Source organism: Oryx dammah, unplaced genomic scaffold, assembly GCF_014754425.2.
Source record: "Oryx dammah isolate SB20612 unplaced genomic scaffold, SCBI_Odam_1.1 HiC_scaffold_8, whole genome shotgun sequence".
Taxonomy (NCBI): Eukaryota; Metazoa; Chordata; class Mammalia; order Artiodactyla; family Bovidae; genus Oryx; species Oryx dammah.
Genome location: NW_024070192.1, coordinates 47,602,640 through 47,622,958, shown reverse-complemented (window position 1 = coordinate 47,622,958; position 20,319 = coordinate 47,602,640). Strand labels below are relative to the sequence as shown.

At 49.3% G+C, this 20,319-nt stretch overlaps 1 protein-coding gene across 1 annotated transcript; it reads left to right on the top strand.

Moving 5' to 3' along the window:
- Positions 1-11,535: 11,535 nt before the first annotated feature.
- CCL5 (C-C motif chemokine ligand 5) lies at positions 11,536-18,317 on the top strand. The gene is made up of 3 exons (XM_040244068.1): positions 11,536-11,688; positions 13,155-13,266; positions 17,833-18,317. The coding sequence occupies exons 1-3, from the start codon at positions 11,613-11,615 to the stop codon at positions 17,918-17,920; spliced, it is 276 nt and encodes a 91-aa protein (XP_040100002.1). The 5' UTR covers positions 11,536-11,612; the 3' UTR covers positions 17,921-18,317.
- Positions 18,318-20,319: the final 2,002 nt, after the last annotated feature.

Genomic DNA, 20,319 nt, shown 5'->3' with positions numbered 1-20,319 from the left:
ATTAAGAGCTTGGAGTCTTAACCACTGGACTGCCAGGAAAGTCCCTAAACTCATGTTTTAAGTGTCTGAAAGATTAAAAAAAAAAAAAGCACTACCCCTCTTACCCCTACCCCCAGGCCTCCTTTGCATTGCCCTTTCTGATAGGAAGGGAAGGTAATTAATACCAGTTTCCCAAGAGCCTCCAGAAGAGAATCTGTACATTTACAAGCATAGGTGAGTTTTCTTTTTTCACACACATGTAGCACACTTCAAAAGCTACTCTGTTTCTTGCCTCTTGTATCTTAGAGGTCATTTCATATCTGCACATAAAGAACTACATCATTCTTTTTAGTAGCTACCTAAAATTCCATTATATGGAAGTGCCAGATTAATCAGCCCCTTGCATGTTCAAGCCCTTCAGTTATTTTCGACTTTTTGCAACCCTATGGACCGTAGCCCACCAGGCTCTTCTGTCCATGGAATTCTCCAGGTAAGAATACTAGAGTGGATTGCCATGCCCTCTTTCAGGGGATCTTCTCCACCCGGAAATCGAACAAACATCTCTTGCAGCTCCTGCTTTGCAGGCAGATTCTTTACCACTGAGTCATGGGGGAAGCCCCAGTCAGTCCCTTCCTGATGGACAGTGAGGCTGTCTGCAGCCTTCACTACTACAAACCATGACTATCTTGTATATATTAAGTTTGTGCACGTGTGCGTATGAACGTAAGATAAGTTCCTAGAAGTAGAATTGCCTGTGCTTATTAAATACAATATGCGCTTTGAAAATTTGAATGGGTTTTGCCAAGCAACCCTCCAGAGAGGTGGCAGTGTGTGTAGACCACAACAATGAAAGGCAGCGCACAGAGTACTTTCCATATGAGGAATGACTGTTGGCTGCAAGAGACGAGCTGGGGGCAGACAGGCAGGCCTGTGCCTGGACAGACGTTCATCCTACGACAAGTGACAAAGATGAGGCAGCACCACCAACAGGCAAGCCACCCGTTTCACAGATGACAACTCAGGCACTGGGAATTGACAAGCTTCACCCAGGGTCATGGCCTGGGTCCTTGTAAGCATGGGGCAATTTCCAGACAATATCTGCTTCACCTTCTGATCTCACCTCTAATCTCTTGTGCTGACTTAGCAAAAACTTGGAGAACCATCTCCTTTCTACTGTGAACTGAAAGTAGCTGAGCCACCCACCTTTTTTTAGGGCTTTCTGAGTCACTGTATTCCCCTCTACAAGAAACCAGGACCTGCTCACACACACACACACACACACACACACACTCACCCAGGGGCTGTTTCCAACCTGCACGGGCCCACAGAGCCCTGGCCATTCACAGCTCCAAGGTGAGCAGCAGTGATTATCCTGGACATTCATCCACCAGCCTAAAGAACCAAAAATCTCAACAGACCCTCTCCAGGGTGACCGCTAGGTGGAGGGCAGTGAGGAAAGAAGTGAGAGGGACACGTGAGCCAGGAGTGTTCTCATTAGTCACTCTGGAGACAGAAGTAAGCATGGCAAAAACAGTTCTGTCTTTGCACTTGGAAAGTACCTCACACCTACTAACTCTCCCCACCTTCACAGAAGTTCCCTGAGTTATACCGGGCAGGGATTCTTATATTCACAGTCTCCATTTGAGAGATGTTAAAAAGGAACTATGACTTCCCTACTGCTAGAGAGGTAAAGAGACTAGAGGCAGAACCTAGGATTAAGAGGCTTAATCCTGGCCACATCCTGTTATGCACTTGTGGTGAGCAATCTCCTGCAATAGACGTCCACAAAAACCATCCCTTGTCTGCCCGCATGCAAAACGAGTCACTCTGTCCCTAGAAACGTTGTTAGAGGCCCTCCAGTGCGTGGATAGACATGAATTCCTTTCTCTGGGTCCTCGTCTTTGTTTCAGCGCCACATAAACATCCTTTGTATGTACATCCAAGAAGACTCTTGGGATATTTCTGATGGATGGGTTTGCACTCTAAGTTCCTGGTGTGGCCTCTGGAGCATGAAAGTGAAAGTGAAGTCTTTCAGTCACGTCCGACTCTTTGCAACCCCATGGACTGTAGCCTACCAGGCTCCTCAGCCCATGGAATTTTCCAGGCAAGAGTACTGGAATGGGTTGCCATCTCCTTCTCCAGGGGATCTTCCCAGCCCAGGGATCGAACCCGGATCTCCCACATTGCAGGCAGACGCTTTACCGTCTGAGCCAGCGGTGCTGAATAAAAAATGTGTTTCTTCAGGGACTTCCTTGGTGATCCAGGGGTTAAGACTCTACTCTTCCAATGCAGACGGCACAGGTTCCATCCCTGGTCAGAGAACTAGGGTCCTACATGCCACACAGACCAAAAAAAAAAAAAAAAAGGTTTTTTTTTTATTGTGTTTCTTCTGCTATATTTAAAATAGATAACCAACAAGGACCTACTGCTATAGCACGGGGAACTCTGCTCAATGTTTTGCAGCAGCCTGGATGGGAGGGGAGTTTGAGGGAGAAGGGATACATGTATATGTATGCTGAGTCCCTTCCCCATTCACCAGAAACTGTTACAACATTGTTAAACAATATACTCCAATACAAAATAAAAGGTTTTGGCTTTTTTTTTTTAAGTGTGTTTCTTGGTTGGCCAAAGGATAGATAGATAGATGGATAGATGAATGGGTGGATGGTTGGGTGGAGTATTGGTTTAATATGTTTCTTGTCTGTTTTTTAAGTTCCTTCCACAGTATCCATTCTCCGTTCCAAATATCATCTTGATATCCTTTTGTGGACTTCTCCTTCATGGTATACATTCTCAGTGGTACTGCAAATTGCAAAGTTCTGTCCTCTCCTAGCGAAGAAGCAAGCAAATGACACCAGCTTGGCAGTTTACCCTCCTTCCCCTAGGACTCTGAATCTTTAATAGATTGAGATGTGGATAGGAAAAATGACTGGGTGTATTTATTTCAACAGTGGTACCCTGATGAGACTGTCCAGTAGTACTGGCCGCCCAGATACCCTGGTTTCTCACTTGCCCTTTTTCCAAGCCAGGTTCTCCAATGCTCTATCCATTCTGTGAACTACTCAGCATTGCCCCCAGTACAATACCCTCCTGCTTAAGTTAGCCAGAGTTGTTTTCTACACTAAGAAACAAAGAATTTTATTTTTTATAATTTTATTTGTTTTTGGCTGTGCTGGATCTTCACTGCCATGAGGGCTTTTTTTCTCTAGTTGCAGCCAGCGGGGGCTACCCTCAAGGTGAAGTGCATGGGCCTCTCTTTGCTGTGGCTTCTCTTGTTGTAGAGCACGGGCTCTATTGCGTGCAGGCTGCAATAGCTGAGCGTGGGCTCAGCAGTTGTGGCGCAAGGGCTTAGTGGTCGCACAGAACATGGGATCTTCCTGGACCAGGGATCGAACCCATGCTTCCTGCACTGGCAGGTGGATTCTTAACCACTTAGCCGCCAGGGAAGCCCCAAAGAATTTTACATGTCACAGACGTAGAAATGAATGGAAAGGTGGGGGCGGGGGGGAATGGAAGGAGTGAGGAGTGAATGAAGAGAAAGGACCGACCAGTACAGCCCACGCAAGGACTTCACGAGCTAAGTAGTAAGGTGAGTCCCTTCCCTTGGACTGGAAGGAAGGAGAGATGATAAGATAAGCCCTCAGCCTTACCTGCAGGAGAAGTGATGTGAAAAATTTTAGGGGCATTAGAATACATACCCCCAACTCTCCTCCAGGATACCACAAATCCTCTAGTTTTATAGCTTTTAACCAAGATCGGCCTCAGAAACAATACTGTCAAATCTCCACTTCCTAGACGAGGAAATGGAGGGCCACAAAGGGCAGAGGTCTGCCAACATCCCACAAAGAGGTCTGGAGCTGAACTGGGGCCAGAGCCCAGATCTCCTAAATCCCTGTCCCCGCCTTTTGTCACTGTCCAGAGCTGCCTCTGTCAGGAGTGACTCAGGTGCAGAATTTCCAAATCCCATTTTGAGAAAATTCCCCAAGGGGATTTCCTTGCGAATGCCTCCGGAGGTCCTAAGGTCCCTCTCTCTGTGGCCTGAACGCGCTCCGGCGCGGGGTGGGTGGGGGGCAGGTTGGAAAAGAAACAGGAGACTGCAGACCCCCAGCCCCAGGCATGGCTGCGACAGGCAAGAGGTCAAGGGGTGTCTCAGAACCAGCTCTTAAAAGGGGGCAGAATCCAGACCACAGCCACAGAGCCCTGTGAGATTCTGAAACTTGTGTTACTTCCTTTGTCAATCTGTCTGTGAAACTCTTCGAAAACAGGGGGGAAGCGAGGACCAGGTCTCACCCAGCAGCCAGGCTCAGAGAGCGAGAAATCCAGGGCCTGGGTTTCTAAAATCTGCCACACAGAAGGCAGGAAAGGTCAAGGCAGGCCTGAGTCATTACCGTTTTTTGTGTGCTTTCTGCCTAATAACAAAATAACGCCTGAAATATCTAGCAATGCCTAAAATATCCAGCACAGTGCCGGACAGCTGGTGGAAAATCACCATCAGTTTCCCTCGCCTGCCCCCATGTCTCCTGACGCTGAGCTGAGATGAATACCTCCCCTGAGCAGGGGTAGGGTGGGGGGCCAGGTACCATGAGGGAGGAAACTCTGGAGCCTGACATTTCGGAGAACAGAGAGAATGCGTTGCTTTCTTTATATGCCCATGCCAGGATTGGTGATGGGAGGTCAACTGGTTGCCTTCTTTCATCCTCTGGAGCTAAGAGCTAAGTCCCAGGAGCCAGGAGTTTTCTGCCCTGTTTCTAGAAAGGAAACCAAAGTGTAGACGAGTTAATAACTCGACCAAAGACATACAGAGAGTAAATGATCTGTTTGATTTCAGCCCCAAGTTTGTCCTCGCCTTCACCAGGCTTTCTCCTAAGGTCTAGGGACAGCGGAAGGGGGCTCAGAAAGTGAGCACAGAGAAAGGGAAGCCTCTGACAAACACGCGGAGTAAAACAAAGAACAGACTCCCAAGGGTCAGGAGGAGGAGGCCCTGAAATTGCCCCATCCCCCATCTCCAGCAGTTTTGGAAAAACTGATCCTCCTGTCCAGGCCTCGATGCCCCACCTCCAGGGCGCCTTGCGGTGGGCTCCTCCAGTCCCGCCTCCCCAACCTACCCCGAAGTGAAAGGGGTGAGCGCACGAGCAAATACACCACCTGTGGTCTCCAGCTGCAGTAAACAAGCAGGGCACACACAGCCCCTGTCCTGTGTGGTGAAGGCGCGAGCAGAGGGAGGCTGAGAAGCTGCAGCCCTTCGACCTCGCTGCGGTTGAATCCGGAGCACGGGTGTCATGGCTGGTGCCCTGACAGTGAAATGTACCAGGGGATGGGGAAGGGAAGGGCAGCCCCGAACAGGATGACAGGACGAGCAAACCGCAGCTGGGCAAACGGGAGATACCATGCAGGGCCGCCTGGGGCTCCTGAGCACAGGGCTTTCTGTGTCCCCCGTTTCTTTGATTAGTGGCCTTCATGACTTTCCCTGAATTCCACTGGGCAGATTCAGACAGTTGTTAAATAGAGAAAGGAGGGGATGGGAGATCAGGGAGAAACAGTCAAGAGCAGCCTTGGGGCAAGGTCCTGGTTCCTCATCAAGGGATACACACAATATCTTTGAGCTGTTTTGCAGATACAGAAACCCTCCGCAGCAGGGAGAAGTATGGCTTGCTTGCCCACAAGCCTGGAGACCCCAGACCCCTTGGACTTGAAGGTTGATGATGCTGACTCCTCCTTATCTCACCACCAACCCATCAGAAGAATGTCCAAGAGCTGGTTACGCGCTGTTTCAACAATTCCTATAAAACTTCTCACTATCTTCCCCAAGTGGTTTTGAAGGCATGAGCCTGCCATGGTCCCATTTGCCTGGAAAAGTGATAAATCGATTCTTTTCTACTTCCCGAAAAGCTCTGTCTCAGAGATTCAGAACCGGTATACAGAGAAGCTGAGCTTTCGGCATCAAAGGACAGGGCAGGATGGAGCAGGAAAAGTCTTGAATAGGGGTCCAGATCCCCCTCCCACCTGGGCAAACTCCCTGCATCAACTGGGAGGCCTCCCCTTCACCTTCACACTGCCGCCCCCTAGAGGCCGCCACCCTCACCAACTAGCACCTACCCCAGGGGGGCCTGCAGACACAGCGGGAGACAGCAGCGCACTGGCTTAAGCCGGAGATATTCCCTCATGTTAAGGAGGGTGCAGAAGAAAAACACAATCAGAGAGCAAATCTCCAATTTGTTGCCTTGCTGTTTGGTCTCTCAGTTGTGTCCAACTCTTTTGAGACTCCATGGACCGCAGCCCGCCAGGCTCCTCTGTCCAAGGAGTTTCCCAGGCAAGAATACTGGAGTGGGTTGCCACTCACGTCACCAGGGGATCTTCCCGATCCAGAGATGGAACCTGTGTCTCCTGACTTGGCAGGCGGACTGTTCACCACTGAGCCATCAGGGAAGCCCCCTCTCTAACTTGTGGATGGAGACAATTAAGGGTCATCCAGAGGAAATGACTTTGCTGCAGACTTCTCTCAGGGCCCCTCGACTGGGATTCCTAGAGGATGGAGGGAATTTCCCTGGCTCTGGACATTTTTTCTTTCCTTTTTTTTTTTTTTTAATGTCCACCAGAAAAGCGAGAGCCACTCCCCACACAGTCACGGGGGCGGGGAACTCGAGGTCAGAGCAAAGCTTGGGAATCCAGAGGAGATGGGGTTTCACTTTCTTTGCCTGCCTTTGGTTTCCTAACATCACAGTGTTAGGCTGGGCAGGCGGCCAGTTTAAATAAAGAAAGAGAAAAGGAAAGATTGGGCCAGAAGGGCCGAGGAGGGGCCCTACTCGGCTGGGGGCAGCGTGCGTCTGGTTTCCTTCAGGACAGAGAACCAGCTGTCTGAACTTGAGAGCCCATCAAGGATCCTGCTGGGTCTATGAACCTCTTACATGCAAAGTGATGTGTGCGTGTGTCTGGGTCGGTCTCCACGTGTTTGTGGAAAGCGTTCACAGCTTTCATCAGATTCTTAGCATCCATACCTCCCTTCGACCCTCTGCGGGGCTCCGCCTCTCCGCCAGAGGCCCACCCTGGCGGGCGCCCCTCTCATCCCCGCGATTGGGAAGGCGCTCGTCCCACCTAGACCGAGGCGCCAGGGTGGAGAGCGCGGGCCGGACAGAAGGAGGGGCGTCTAGAGGGAAGGGGGCGCCCCTCGCGGGCCTCCCAGCCTCGGTGTGCTGCGCCCTCCTCTCCATCCCGCGGTGGGCCTCGCCCGCGGGCTGGTACGGGCAAAGGGGAGGGGCGGGGTGCAAACGAGAGGCCAGGGACATCGCAGGTCCCCTTGCGGGGGACTGGGGTGGAACATACGTGAGGTAGGGGGTCGACGCATCGGTGCCTGTATCCTTCCCCATATTTAGTTGGCTGCTCCAGGTCCTAGTTGTGGCAAGAGGGATCTTTAATTCCAGCCTGCCAGTGCTTAGTTGGGGCATGTGGAATCTAGTTCCCTGACCAGGGGTGGAACCCAGGACCCCTCCTTGGAAGTGCAGAGTCTTAGCCACTGCACCACCAGGGAAGCCCATAAACCAGCATTAATTTAGCATCAGTCATGTCCAAGACATTTGTTGGAATGCAAGGAAAGGATACACTAAACAAATTGGAAAAAAAAAAAAAAGCATAATACGTTGTTACTGTATTCAGGAAGTGAAAACAAGAGAAGTGAAAAGATGACACAAAAAGGAGTCTGTTTTCCCTTGTCCTGGGTTGGCTCCCCCTCCCCCACCCACAAACAGAAGCTCCAGAGGGCAGGCCTTTGACTGGCTCACTCTGTGTGCCTGGCTCACAGCAATTGTCAGTGACAGTTTGTGGAAGGAGCGGTGTTGGCTAGGCACTCTGACAGGACAGGGAGGACAGAGGCATCTTCATGACGTTTGTACCTCCCCTGGTCCCTAGGCACATCGGCCATCATCACTTCCCTAGATCCTCTCAACCACCGTGTGCTAAGTCAGACGGGCAGGCAGTCCTGGTTTTCAGAAACATAAAATTCTGGGTGAGTCTTAATGATAGCTGCCATTCATTGGACACTCACCCTGCACCAGGTACCAAACTGTTCACATAGGTGTTTTGATTTCCTCCTGGAATCAGTACCTTTGAGCCACAGATACACTGACTCCATGAGTCCAAACTCTGATTTCACACAGGAGAAAGGGCAGAAGTGAATTACAATTGGGTTCTTCTCTCTCCTCTGCAACCCCACAATCCACTGGAACCACCAAAAGGGAAGAAAATACTCCTGACATGCCCGCTGCTATTCCTGCTTAGCAACGAGCCTTGCAAACCACATACCCATTTCCATGACCGCTTATATATCGACAGGCACACACACACACAGCAGAAAGGTTCACTTGGATTTTAAAATGGGGATGAATTTGGTCCATCTGTGGTTCCCACATCTCTGTCCTCAGCTCGTGTCCCAACTCAGCAGATTTGGCATACAGGAAAGTACTTTCCTTTCTTCCTGAAAGAGGGAAGCTGAGATTGAGGAAAGGCAACAGAAACGGAGCTCACGTGGGAAACTGAGCCTTAGCAAAGGTTTCAGGATTTCTCCAGAAACAGTGCAGTGTGGTGGAAAGCTAGGAACTCAGACAAACCTTGGTTCCATGTTGAATTCTACCACTTTAGGCTATGTGACCTTAAGCAGGTCATTTAACCTCTCTAAGCCTCAACTCACCCCTGCTTAAAATTAGTCTCTGTAATAAATTCAGGCTTCCCTGGTAGCTCAGCGGTCAAGAATCCACCTCCAGTTCAGGAGACATAGGTTCAATCCCTGGGTTGGGAAGACCCCTGGAGAAGGAAATGGCTTGGCAACTCACTCTCATATTATTGCCTGGGACATCCCATGGTCAGAGGAGCCTGCGGGCTACAGTCCACAGAGTCACAAAACAAGGGGACTTGACTTAGTGACTAAACAGCTACAATAAAGTTCAGTAATCCATATCAACGGTAGGAGTGGGGGGTCCGGTTTAAATCAGTGAAAAACCTACAGTATAGAATATCCTTAAAGGGACTGCCATTTTCTTACTGTTAATAATAATATGATGATAATAGCTAATAACATTAGCTAATGTTATGAAGTACTTAACGGGAATTGTACTAAGACCTTTACAAGCATGAGCACATTATGGGATCTTAATTGTCTCAGCAGCTATGGGAGGAGCCAGTACTATTATCCCTGATTTATAGATGAGGAAACTGAGACCAGGCAGATGAAGTAACTTGTAGGAAGCTACCTGGCTCATAAAGGAGAAAAACACCAAAGTGCCTGCTCTTAACCACTAGGCCACACAGCTTCCCATGTGTTTGAGGACTAAGGGGATTCTGTGAAGGGAGCAATTCAAACAGGCAGATCATTTTGTGTAGACGGTTGGATGTTTCTTAAGTGCTTGCAATTTATTTCTTTAAATGATGTGGCCTATGCTTTCCCAAACTGTATTTTCTATTGCTAATTGATTAATAGGTCAGGAGGTAATAAGAGGATTCTTATAGGTTTAGAACAATAACACCTGGCACCTAGAGGGGATGAACAGCTTAACTTAATGTGGGTCAGTGGAAAGGACTTGAGCATGGTCATCAGAAGTACTTGGGTTCATAAACTGGTGCAGTCACTAAAGAGAACACTATGGAGGTTCCTTATAAAACTGAAAATAGAGTTACCATACGTTCCAGCAGTTCCACTCCTGGGCATATATCCAGAAAAGATGACACCTCTAACTTGAAAAGATACGTGCACCCCAGTGCTCATAACCGCACTATTCACAATAGCCAAGACAAGGAAGTAACCTAAGTGTCCATAGACAGATGAATGGATGAAGATGTGGTGCATATATGCAATGGAATATTGCTCAGCCATAAAAGAAGAATGAAATAGTGCTATTCTGCTGCAATATGGACGGACTTAAAGACAATCATACTAAGTGAAGTAAGTCAGATATCTTAGATTATCATACTAAGTCAGAGAAAGGCAAATATTATGTGATATAAATTATATGTGGAATCTAAAAAAAATGATACAGATGAACTTTTTATTGACAAAACAGAAACAGACTCACAGACATAGAAAGCAAACTTAGGGCTATCAAAGGGAGAAGGCAGAGGTAGAGATAAATTAGGAGTTTGGAATTAGCAGATACACACTACTATATACAAAACAGAGAAACAACAAGGCCTACTGTACAGCACAGGGAACTATGCTCAGTAACTTACAATGACCTATAATGGAAAAGGATCTGAAAAAGAATATACAATGTGTGTGTGTGTGTGTGTGTGTGTGTGTGTGTGCTCAGTCGTGTCTGACTTCTTTGCAACCCCATGGACTGTAGCCTACCAGGGTCGTCTGTCCATGGAATTTCTCAGGCAAAAATACTGGAGTGGGTAGTCATTTCCTCCTCCAGGGGATGTTCCCAACCCGAGGATCAAACCTGAGTCTTTTACGTTCCCTGCATTGGCAGGCAGATTCTTTACCACTGTGCCGCCTGAGAAGCCCATATGTGTATACAGATAGATATAAATTTATCTATACATATATATTTGAATCACTTTGCTGTAGACCTAAAATTAACACAATTTGTAAATCAACTATGGTTCATTTTTTAAGTCAGTCTGAAATAAAAAAAGAAATACTTGGGTTCAAGCCCCACTTCCGGCAGTGTGATCTGAGGACCTTAATGACCTCTTCTGAGGCTTAGTGTTCACTTCTATAAAAGGAGAATAACAACCATCCTGCCTCAAAGTCTTCAAAAAGAAGAAAAGAGACAAGTTCTCCCCATTCTGGGTGATTCAGTCCTCCTCAGCCGCCAAGTTACATAGGTGACAGTAGCTAGCAAGAAACATCCTTGGTATAAGATTATATTTTTAAAATTACACTTTTTAAAATGTGTCTGCCTTTATCACTGTCAATAGACTCTTTTAGATAACTCAGAAGTCAACTTCAGCCCAGGCCAGACTGTCACGAATTCTGAATTACCCAAATAGGAATTGATGAACATCGACTGTATCTAAAGCTTTGAAACAGAAGGAGCACCTCGGGTCTAATCCAGACCACCACTTGGGTTCGGTTTCAGGGACGCCCCAATGACGCATCTCATCACGATGAGCAGTACTTCATGGACGGAGCACTGCTGTGGGAACCAGGGAACCCAGGCTCCCATCTGGTCGTTCTGCCCCTCCTCCTGCCCCGGGGGTAAGCAGCTCCCGGACCTCTGGGAGGACCAAGGAGAGCCTTGGCCGACAAAGCCCAGGCCTGTCTGCGGTGGAAGAGATTTTCTGCCACCGCGGCTTGTGCTGGCTCTTCTCGAGGGCCAAGAGGGAAGTGATGAGCTCACTCTGGATGCGAAGGCCGGGAGAAGAGAGAGAGACACACACACACTCACTCAAACACACACACCCTCTCTCTCTCATACACACATATATTTCCGGAGGCTATTTCAGTTTTCTTTTCCGTTTTGTGCAATTTCACTGATGATATCAGCAGCAGTGTGTGGCTGCTATTTGGAAACTCCCCGAGGGGGGGCGCCCCGTCTGCCCGCCTGCCTGCCTATAAAGGGCCGCCTGGCGGCCTGTAAAGGGCCAGCCGGAGCTGCAGAGGATCAGCACGTGGATCGCCCCAGCCTCTGCCCACAGCTACCATGAAGGTCTCCTCCGCTGCCCTCGCTGTCCTCCTGATGGCGACCGCCCTCTGCGCTCCTGCGTCTGCCTCCCCATGTAAGTCCAAGTCCTGACCTCCACAGTCCCCAGGGCCAGCCCAAACTCGCCCAGATCTCGCCCTCTTTTCTTTCCTTTATATATATATATATATATATATATAATTATTTATTTATTTTTATTTATTTATTTTGGCTGTGCTGGGTCTTCATTGCCGCACGGGCTCTTCTCCAGTTGCAGTAAGCAGGGGGCTACTCTTTAGTTGCAGTGCTTTGCGTTCCAGTGGCTTCTCTTGTTGCGGAGTGCAGGCTCTAGGGTGCCTGGGCTCAGTACTTGTGGCTCCTGGGCTCTAGAGCACAAACTCAGTAGTTGTGGTGCCGGGGTTTAGTTGCCCCATGGGTATGTGGGATCTTCCAAGACCAGGGGTTGAATGTGTGTCTCTTACATTAGCAGGGAGATTCGTTACCACTAAGGCACCAGGGAAGCCCTTGCCCTCTTTTCAACTGCAGCGTTTATACCATCTACAGTTGTCTGGGATAGATCTCTAAGCCACTGCATGGCAGGGACCCCTCTGATCAATTTGTCTGTGTCCTCAAGGTCTACACCCCAAGCCATGCAGGTGCTCACCGAGTGTGGACTGGGATTACTAACAGGCAAAGGCTGCTTGAGCTGACCTGCAAACACCACTAACTCATGTTAGTCATCACCAGCAGGGTTTCTAAGAAGTTTCTAAGCACTTGACTAAAATCCTCCTGGGACAGTCATACTTTCCCCATTTCATAGATTTAGAGAACAGATAACAAAATCTAATTAAATGTCCACTATGGATCAAGTATTGTGCTGATTGCCTTGCATATATCATCTTACTTAATATTTGCATCTAATCTTTGAGTAACTGTCCTTGACAATCCAGAGAGGTTAAGTAACCTGTTCAGGGTCACACAGCTAGGAAGTAAGAAAAGTGGTGTTCAAACCCAGTTCTTCTTGGCTCTGAAACACTACTACTCTGTTCAGAAATGGCAACTGACCCTTCCCGGGGGCATCCTGAAATCACTGCTGAGTTGTCCTCCTCTCAGTAGCTTCAGTCAGAGGCTCCCACGAGGCAGTATGCATCTTCAGCCCCCTCTTTGGTGCCCTGGCTGAGTCATGAAGTCTGAGTTTTAAAAACCTCCCCACAACCCAGCCTAGGTCTCAAAGAAACCAAGTTCTGAATCCACCAAGGATCCTAGGAGGGCAAGAATAAGGCCAGAGGAACTAAGACCAGCCCAGAGGAGACCCAGCCTGCCCTGAGAACCCAAGGCATGGGGCTGTGGTGTAGAAAGGAGGCCAGCTGGCCTCAAGGGTTAGGTGAGAGAATCCCCACTCTGGCACTGTGTGTCCACGGCTAAGTGTCTTTACCTCTCTGAGCCTCAGTTTCAGCCAAAGGAGGAAAATAGTCTGCTGGAGATAAATCCTATAAAGCGCCCAGCCAGTACCCACTGTGCACTGGCGACGGATCCAGGAGTCTCCTTCTCTCCTTCTCCCAGATGCCTCGGACACCACGCCCTGCTGCTTTGCCTACCTCTCCCGCCCGCTGCCCCGCACCCACGTCCAGGAATATTTCTACACCAGCAGCAAGTGCTCCATGGCAGCGGTTGTGTGAGTCTCAGCCCCGTGGGACCCTCAGGGGCAGGGGGGCGGGGAGGGAGGGAAAACTCCCGCCCCAGAATCAGTCTCCCCTGGCAGGAGCCCTCAGAGAGGGTGCTGGGTCCATTCCCACCCATCCTCCAGCTGCTCAAACAGCTGTGGTTCTGCCCTCTCTGGATTCAAATTCCCCAGCTATCGTGGAACAAGCTAGACGTGTTCCTGGAGGAGCACCACCCCCCCATGCCCCCACCCTGATTCTGATGGGCTAGGTTAGCTCTCTGATCTTTATGGATGTGAGTGGTACTTGAACCTGGTTTGCAACGTGCCTGAGTGGAGAAGATCGACTCATACATCCCTTTCCAGAAAAGGACCCCACAGTCCCCCACATTCCGCCCCCAATCAAAGCCATCCACAACCTCAGAGGAACTAGAGAGGAGAGGTCAGAGGTCAAGGTCCTAGTTGCAGCATGTTAAAAAAATAGTTTTTGATTGTTGAAGAAAAAATAATGAAATGAGATTCTCCTTTAAACATGTAAGCTATGACATTTGGAAAAATTACAATTCTTGCTACCTAGGAAGTTCCTGCTGTGTGTCAAATGTCTTACATGCATTAGCTCTACATTTTATCATAGCATCCCTGACAGATACGAAGAATTCTCTCAACGTTTCAGAGTGAAACTGAGACCCAGAGAGGTTCGGTGACTTGCTCAAGGTTGCACAGTAAGTGAGAGAGGGAGCCTGTTTCTGGAGCCTCCTCTTTCTATGCTAGTAAGATCATTAGAGATCGTTGCTTATGGAGTTTAAGACGATAGAGACTTAAAGAATGAAAATGGGGCAATCGTGAAGTTTTCTGTATAATGAGGACTTTGTTGTTTGTTTGTTTGTTTTTTAATATTTACTTATTTGTTGGGCCGTACTGGGTCTTAGCTGCTGGCCTGCCAGGACCCTTTTAGTAACAGCATGCCAACTCTTAGTTGTGGCACGTGGGATCTAGTTCCCTAACCAAGGATGGAACTGGGGCTTCTGCATTGGAAGCATGGAGTCTTTTACCCACTGGACCACCCACGTTGAAGTTTTTTAATCCAAAAATTCCTGCGGCACTGGCAAAGTTGTAGCATCCAGAGTTGTAGGTATTCAGAGTTGGCTTTTGGTCCTGATGAATTCTTCAAACTATTGCTATGCTATATATTTGCTATTTAGTACTACTAATTTTATTTCTGAAAGCAAGTATTTTTCGGACAGAAAAGCAAAACAGAAAAACCTTCTTTGAGCACCTACTATGGACAGGCAGAGAGGAGTAAACCGCCACCCCTGCCTTTCCGGGACTCAGTTGGGTGCAGCAATGACCAGGACACCCTACATAAGAACATGACAAGAGGAAAGAAGGAACACGCAGCGCTTAGGGGCGCAGCTAAGAGAAGGGATTTAGGGCAAGTTTGCGCTGTTTGACTTGGGATCGGACTGAGGGACAGGGTGTGTCGGGCAGCAGGGTTGTTGCCAGAACTCTCTTTAGGTTTCTGTGAGTCTCCGTGTAGAAAAGCATTGAGGGCCTCAAGGGTCAGCACAAAGAATCAAACCTGTGAAATGAGCTGGAACAGGGAAAGTCTAGACAAGAGGGGTCCCCTGGAGAGGCTGTCCACATGAATGGTACTGAGGTCGAAGAGGACTGGAAGGGAAGGAGAGACGGGGTGAGGAAACTTCCGAGGCAGAATCAGCAAGCCTGGGAGGTGATGTGAGGTCGGGAGCAAGGAAGAGAGAGGGCTTGAGGGTGACCCTGAGGTTTCAGCCCACACCTGGAGAAGGGTGAAGCGTGGAGCCCCCTAAAGTCCCAAGGAAGAGCTGTTTTAAAAGGAAAGGACGGGGACTTCCCTAGTGGTCCCGTGGTGGAGACTGTGCTTCCAGTGCAGGGGGCCTGGGTTCCATCCTTGAGAGGGGAACTAAGATCCCAGGAAGGTGGGATGAATTAGATTAGGTTTGACATAAATATCCATCTGTAAAATAGAGAGCTGGTGGGAACTGCTGTGTAGCACTGGGAGCTCAGCTCGGTGCTCTGTGATGACCTAGAGGGTGGGATGGTGGGGCGGGGAGAAGTCCAAGAGGGAGGGGATATGTGTATACATACAGCTGATTCACTTCATTGTACGGCAGAAACTAACACAACCTTGTAAAGCAGTGATACTCCAATTAAAACAGAAAAAGGACGAAGATGCCAGCACCATGAGCCTGTGGAAGTGTCCAGCAGGGAGTGTGAGCTGCTTAGGTGCTGAGGAAACGGGGCTGGGGCCGGAGGTGTGACACTTTTTAAAGGAGGACGGGGTCTTCCGATGTCAGAGTGGCATTTCAACCATCTTGGCTGCTCCAGCCAGTCTGTCTTCCCTGGAGCCCCAGCTCTTCCACTTAGTACCTGTGTGAGCTCGGGCTCGTCACTTCACCTCTCTGAGCCTCATTTTCTTTGTCTGCAAAATGGAGGAGAATAGAGGTATTTCCCTCCCTGGGTCAAAGTGAGAATAATAAAAAGAAAAATGAAATTAGACTATCTCTTGGCACACAAGTAGGTGCCTGGTAGGTGTTAACTAATCATCTTTCTCCCCACAAATGTATTCTTAGATACACAGAAGTGAAACTTGATGAATGAATGCAATTCGTCCAGTCACTAACTCTTTCGATAAACATTCATTAGGCACCCACGGTGTGCCACACCAGAGCCAGAGACTTGAGGGAGCACATGAGAGGAAAGGGTACGATGCTGAGCACACTTGCTCCCCAGGAGGAGCAGCTGAAGGTGGAGGGCAGCCGGGCCAAGACAGGGTCCCCACGGAGGCGGGGGGCGCGGGGGGAGATGGCCTGGCAAGGGAGGCTGCCATCCAGTCTCGCATTCATCAGGGAGGAGCGGGAGGCCGGGGCACCCCGCCCTCCAGATGGCGGTTTCCTGGCCTTTAATTTCCTGGCCACAAGCCAGTGGGGCCGAGGAGAGAGGACAGTGAGCCGGCAGGATTTCCTGTATGACACCTGGCTAGCCCAGAGCAGGGTCTGCGCCAGAAGCTCCCTCAAGACCCCAAACAAGAGGACAACTCAGAACAGCCCTCTGCTCAATATCCCTTCTCTGCACGCCGAGAAAGGGGGAGAAAGAGAGGCGATGGGGCACCCAGAGCGCAGCTCAGAGAAGGTGCAGCAGCTCCCCTGAGAGCACATGCTCTCCACGACGGAGCAGGAAAAGGGGCCCAGAGATCCGCTTCCTCATCAGACAACCCAGGCCTTCACTTTGTCTGAAAAAAATCCCAGAAAGACGCAGGAAAGCGTCCTGCAGGAGAAGCCAAAGTGAGAAAGGTGCAGGGAGGCAGGGAGAGGTGGAGAGGAAGCCGAGAATGAATGGGCAGCCCTGCCGGCCCCTTCGTGGCGCCTCAGTGGAAAAGAACCCACCTGCCAAGCAGCAGATGCAGGTTCGATCTCTGGGTCAGGAAGATCCCCTGGAGGAGGGCATGGCAACCCACTCCAGTATTCTTGCCTGGAGAATCCCATGGACAGAGGAGCCTGGCGGGCTACAGTCCGTGGGGTCGCAAAAGAGTCGGACACAACTTAGATACTAAACAGCAATAACTCAAGAAGCGCTGCTGGCCAGGCCCGGGGCATCCCCCAGAGAGAACTACGCTCCCAGCAAACTGGCAGGGCGGGCAGCTGGACGGAGCCCATGGTCCCCAGGCTGCAAGCCCTCCAGCTGATACCATCGACACCTGTAGACTGGCCTCCACATCCTGGCCGGTTAATTGCTTTGACAAGTGTCCATATCTCAGGGCCCTCAACCTCTCCAAGCCACCACATCCACTACCAGAACCTCTGGTCTCATGTTGCTCTGATCCACCCTAAAACAGAGGCTTCACAGCACCCCAATAACAACACATATATGGTATTTTCCAAAACTCATTCTCACTCATTTATCTCATCTGAGCTTCACAGCAATTGTGCAAAGTAGGAATTATTTCTCTCCATATTTTAGAGGTAAGTGTAGACTCAGAGGCCCTAAGTGATTTGCCCAAGGTGATCTAACCAGTGAGTGGTGAACTCAAGACTCACTTGAGTCCTTCTTCCATTCACCCACAGACAGGTTCCTTCGTTGAGTGGCTACGTGTGGCAGGCACTGTGTTACCTAGAACCACAGCGTGCGTTTGTTTTGCCACCTCGTCTCGCACTTAGTCAGCTGTGACTCAGTTCTGGAGGGTGCCTCTTTTTCGCTGCGTCTTCAGCAGCCAGCACAGGTTCTAAAACAGGAAGTGCTGAGAAAAGGCTAGTGAGTGGTTGACCCACTCAACCCTGGGCGCCTCAAGCCCCGTATTCCCTGAGCTCTCCAGGGTACATATATTTGTACAGGGGCATGAGGGCTACAGTGCGCACATAGCTGCTTCTGGCTTGTAGCCCTTTGACCCAACAGAAGAGAAAGCATCCTTTCCTTGAAAGCCACAAACACAATCGTGGAGCTCCAAAAATAACCCACCCGGTATCATTTCCTCCCGGCCTCAGTCCCCCTCATCCCCAAACCTGGCTGTCTCCACACTGACCAAGTCCTCTCTCTTCTCTCCTGCAGCTTTATCACCAGGAAGAACCGCCAGGTGTGCGCCAACCCAGAGAAGAAGTGGGTGCGAGAGTACATCAACAGTTTGGAGTTGAGCTAGGGTGGAGGACGCCTTGAACCTGAACTTGTGCCAACTCTGCTTCTCGCTCTTGTCCTAAGCAGCTTGGGAGGCTCCCCCGCAGTGCCCTCCTCCCACCCTCTTCTGGGAGGGCACGATTCCACTCCATGCAGCAGCTGCTGTAAAAGCCCCCCAGGGCTCCTGGGGCTCTGCCCTCGCGCACAGGTCTCTAAGCTCCAAGCTCCAAGCTCCAGAGCCCCTGCCCAGCCACCTCTCTGCAGTTAGAAAGGATGTCGGTGTCTCTGGAGGGGAAGGAGGATGGGAGACTGGGCTCCTCAGTCATGTCCAGAGCCCCCATCTCGGCCCCTCACTGGGGAGGGCTGGACTGGCAAATGTGAAGAAATCAGCTTTTCATTAAAATTCTCCAAGTGATTGCAAAGCCGACTCTTGGTTTGATTTCCTCTCCAGAACCGCCCCCTCCCTCGTGAGCCCAAGCCTTGGATCCAGGGCTTGTCCCGTTGGGTGTCCAGCCTGGATCTGGGGGCTGTGAGCAGAGCCAGTGGGCAGGCTCTGTGAGAAGGCATGTGGGCAGGACAGGGCAGATAAAGCGACCAGTGGTTTTTCCACTCTGAGCGAAGAGCAGTCACTATCTCCCAGCCCTGGAGCCCCAAGAGTTTCTGTCCCTCCCTGCCTCACCCCTCCCTGCTTCCCCAGACCATGGGTAGCCCTTCCACCTGCTCTGCTGGCTTCCACCCAAGCCCACCCGACCCCTTACCTGCAGTGGGTTTCTTTAAGCCCCTGGAATGGGTTTTCATCCTATTCCTCCCAAACACCTCAGTTCTTTCAAATAAAGAGAAGGGGGGATTTTGTGGTTTTCTGCAAGGGTACCAGCACTTTGCAGGTGGGAGTATTCCAACTTTCCCATTGATGTGTTCTTTCCAGTGAACCTGTCTTAGCAAAATATATCTTCATAATTAGAGTGGGCGTTAACTGAGTGCTCACTCTGTGCCAGGCACTGCCAGCCCCTTACATCCACCATCCTTCATCCTCATAACCCTTTGGGACAGGTAGTATTACTAACCCGGTTTATAGTAGGGAAAACCCTTGGCAGGAGATGGAAATAACTTGCCCAAGGCCCCAAAGCAAAAAAAAGGGGGATGTGGGAGGGGGTACAATGAACATTTAGACCCACCAGGTCCAAGGTCCAGTGCCAAAGCTGATGTTTTTTTTCTCTTCCATCTTCAACCTGTAAGATTTCAAACCTACTGAAATTTGCAAGAATATACTTCCCATCTAGATTCAAATATCACTTTATCTATGTGCTTTATCTGTGCATATGTGTGCATGTGTCGTATGGATGGCTGGCATACACATTTTTTTCTGAAATAAATGTTGCAGATGAGATATCATTTCCCCCCTAACAGTTTGTGTACATCTCCTAGTAACAAGACATTCTTCAGAACCACAGAATAAGTAGCATTTAACACTGGTAAAATATTAATTTCTCACATACCATCCATGATCAAATGCTCACAACTGTTCAGTAATGCCCTTTATAGTCATCATTTTTTTTTAATCCAGCACCCAATTACAAGTACATATTGAATTTAGCTAACATGTCATTTAACAGACTTTGTCTTTAAGTACATTGTTATTTTTGTAGGAATTCAGATTGGATTTTCGTAGAATATTTTTTAAGAGGGGTTTGTCTGTTTGCTTCTCCATAAGGAGATTCAGCTTGAATGTTTTCGGCAGAAAGCCACAAGGTGACGCTGTCTTTCTCAGTGTGGCCCATCAGGGCCCATGACGTCAGTTTACTGGAAGTGATGGCCCAGTCGGAGGACTTAGCAACCACAGTTTCTCAGAGCGAGCTGCCCACTGTGTGCCAAGCGTTGGGGTGCAGTGTAGCAATCACCGCAAGCAATAAAAGGAATTCTCTGTGGTACAAATGACACAGAACCTTCAACCAGAGCAGTGGCTCAGCAAGCAGGACTCTACAGCCGGGGGCTGCTGGTGGCAATGCAAGCTGATGTACAGCTGATAGACTTTGAGATAAAATCTGTAAAGGGATGACATTTCTACTTATCAATGTTAATTGAGTGTCTGTCCACATTTGCATTTTTATTATTGCTGTTCATACTTTTTTTAATAGTTCAAGGGTTTCTTTTATTTTTTAATTTTTGGCAGCACCATACAGCATGTGGGATCTTAGTTTCCCAACCAGGGATTGAACCTGTGTCCCCTGCAGAGCAAACATGGAGCCTTAACCCCGGACCATGTTAGGAAACTTTAAATGGAGGTGCTCTTGTTCAGGCTTCAGATCGCTGTCATCTGGGACTTCCCAGCATTCAAGTCTGGATGCAGGTTCCAGTCCAAGTTGTTGATGTAGATGCTGTTACCTTTCCCTGTTGTTTTTATTTTTCTTTTAATGACTGTATATT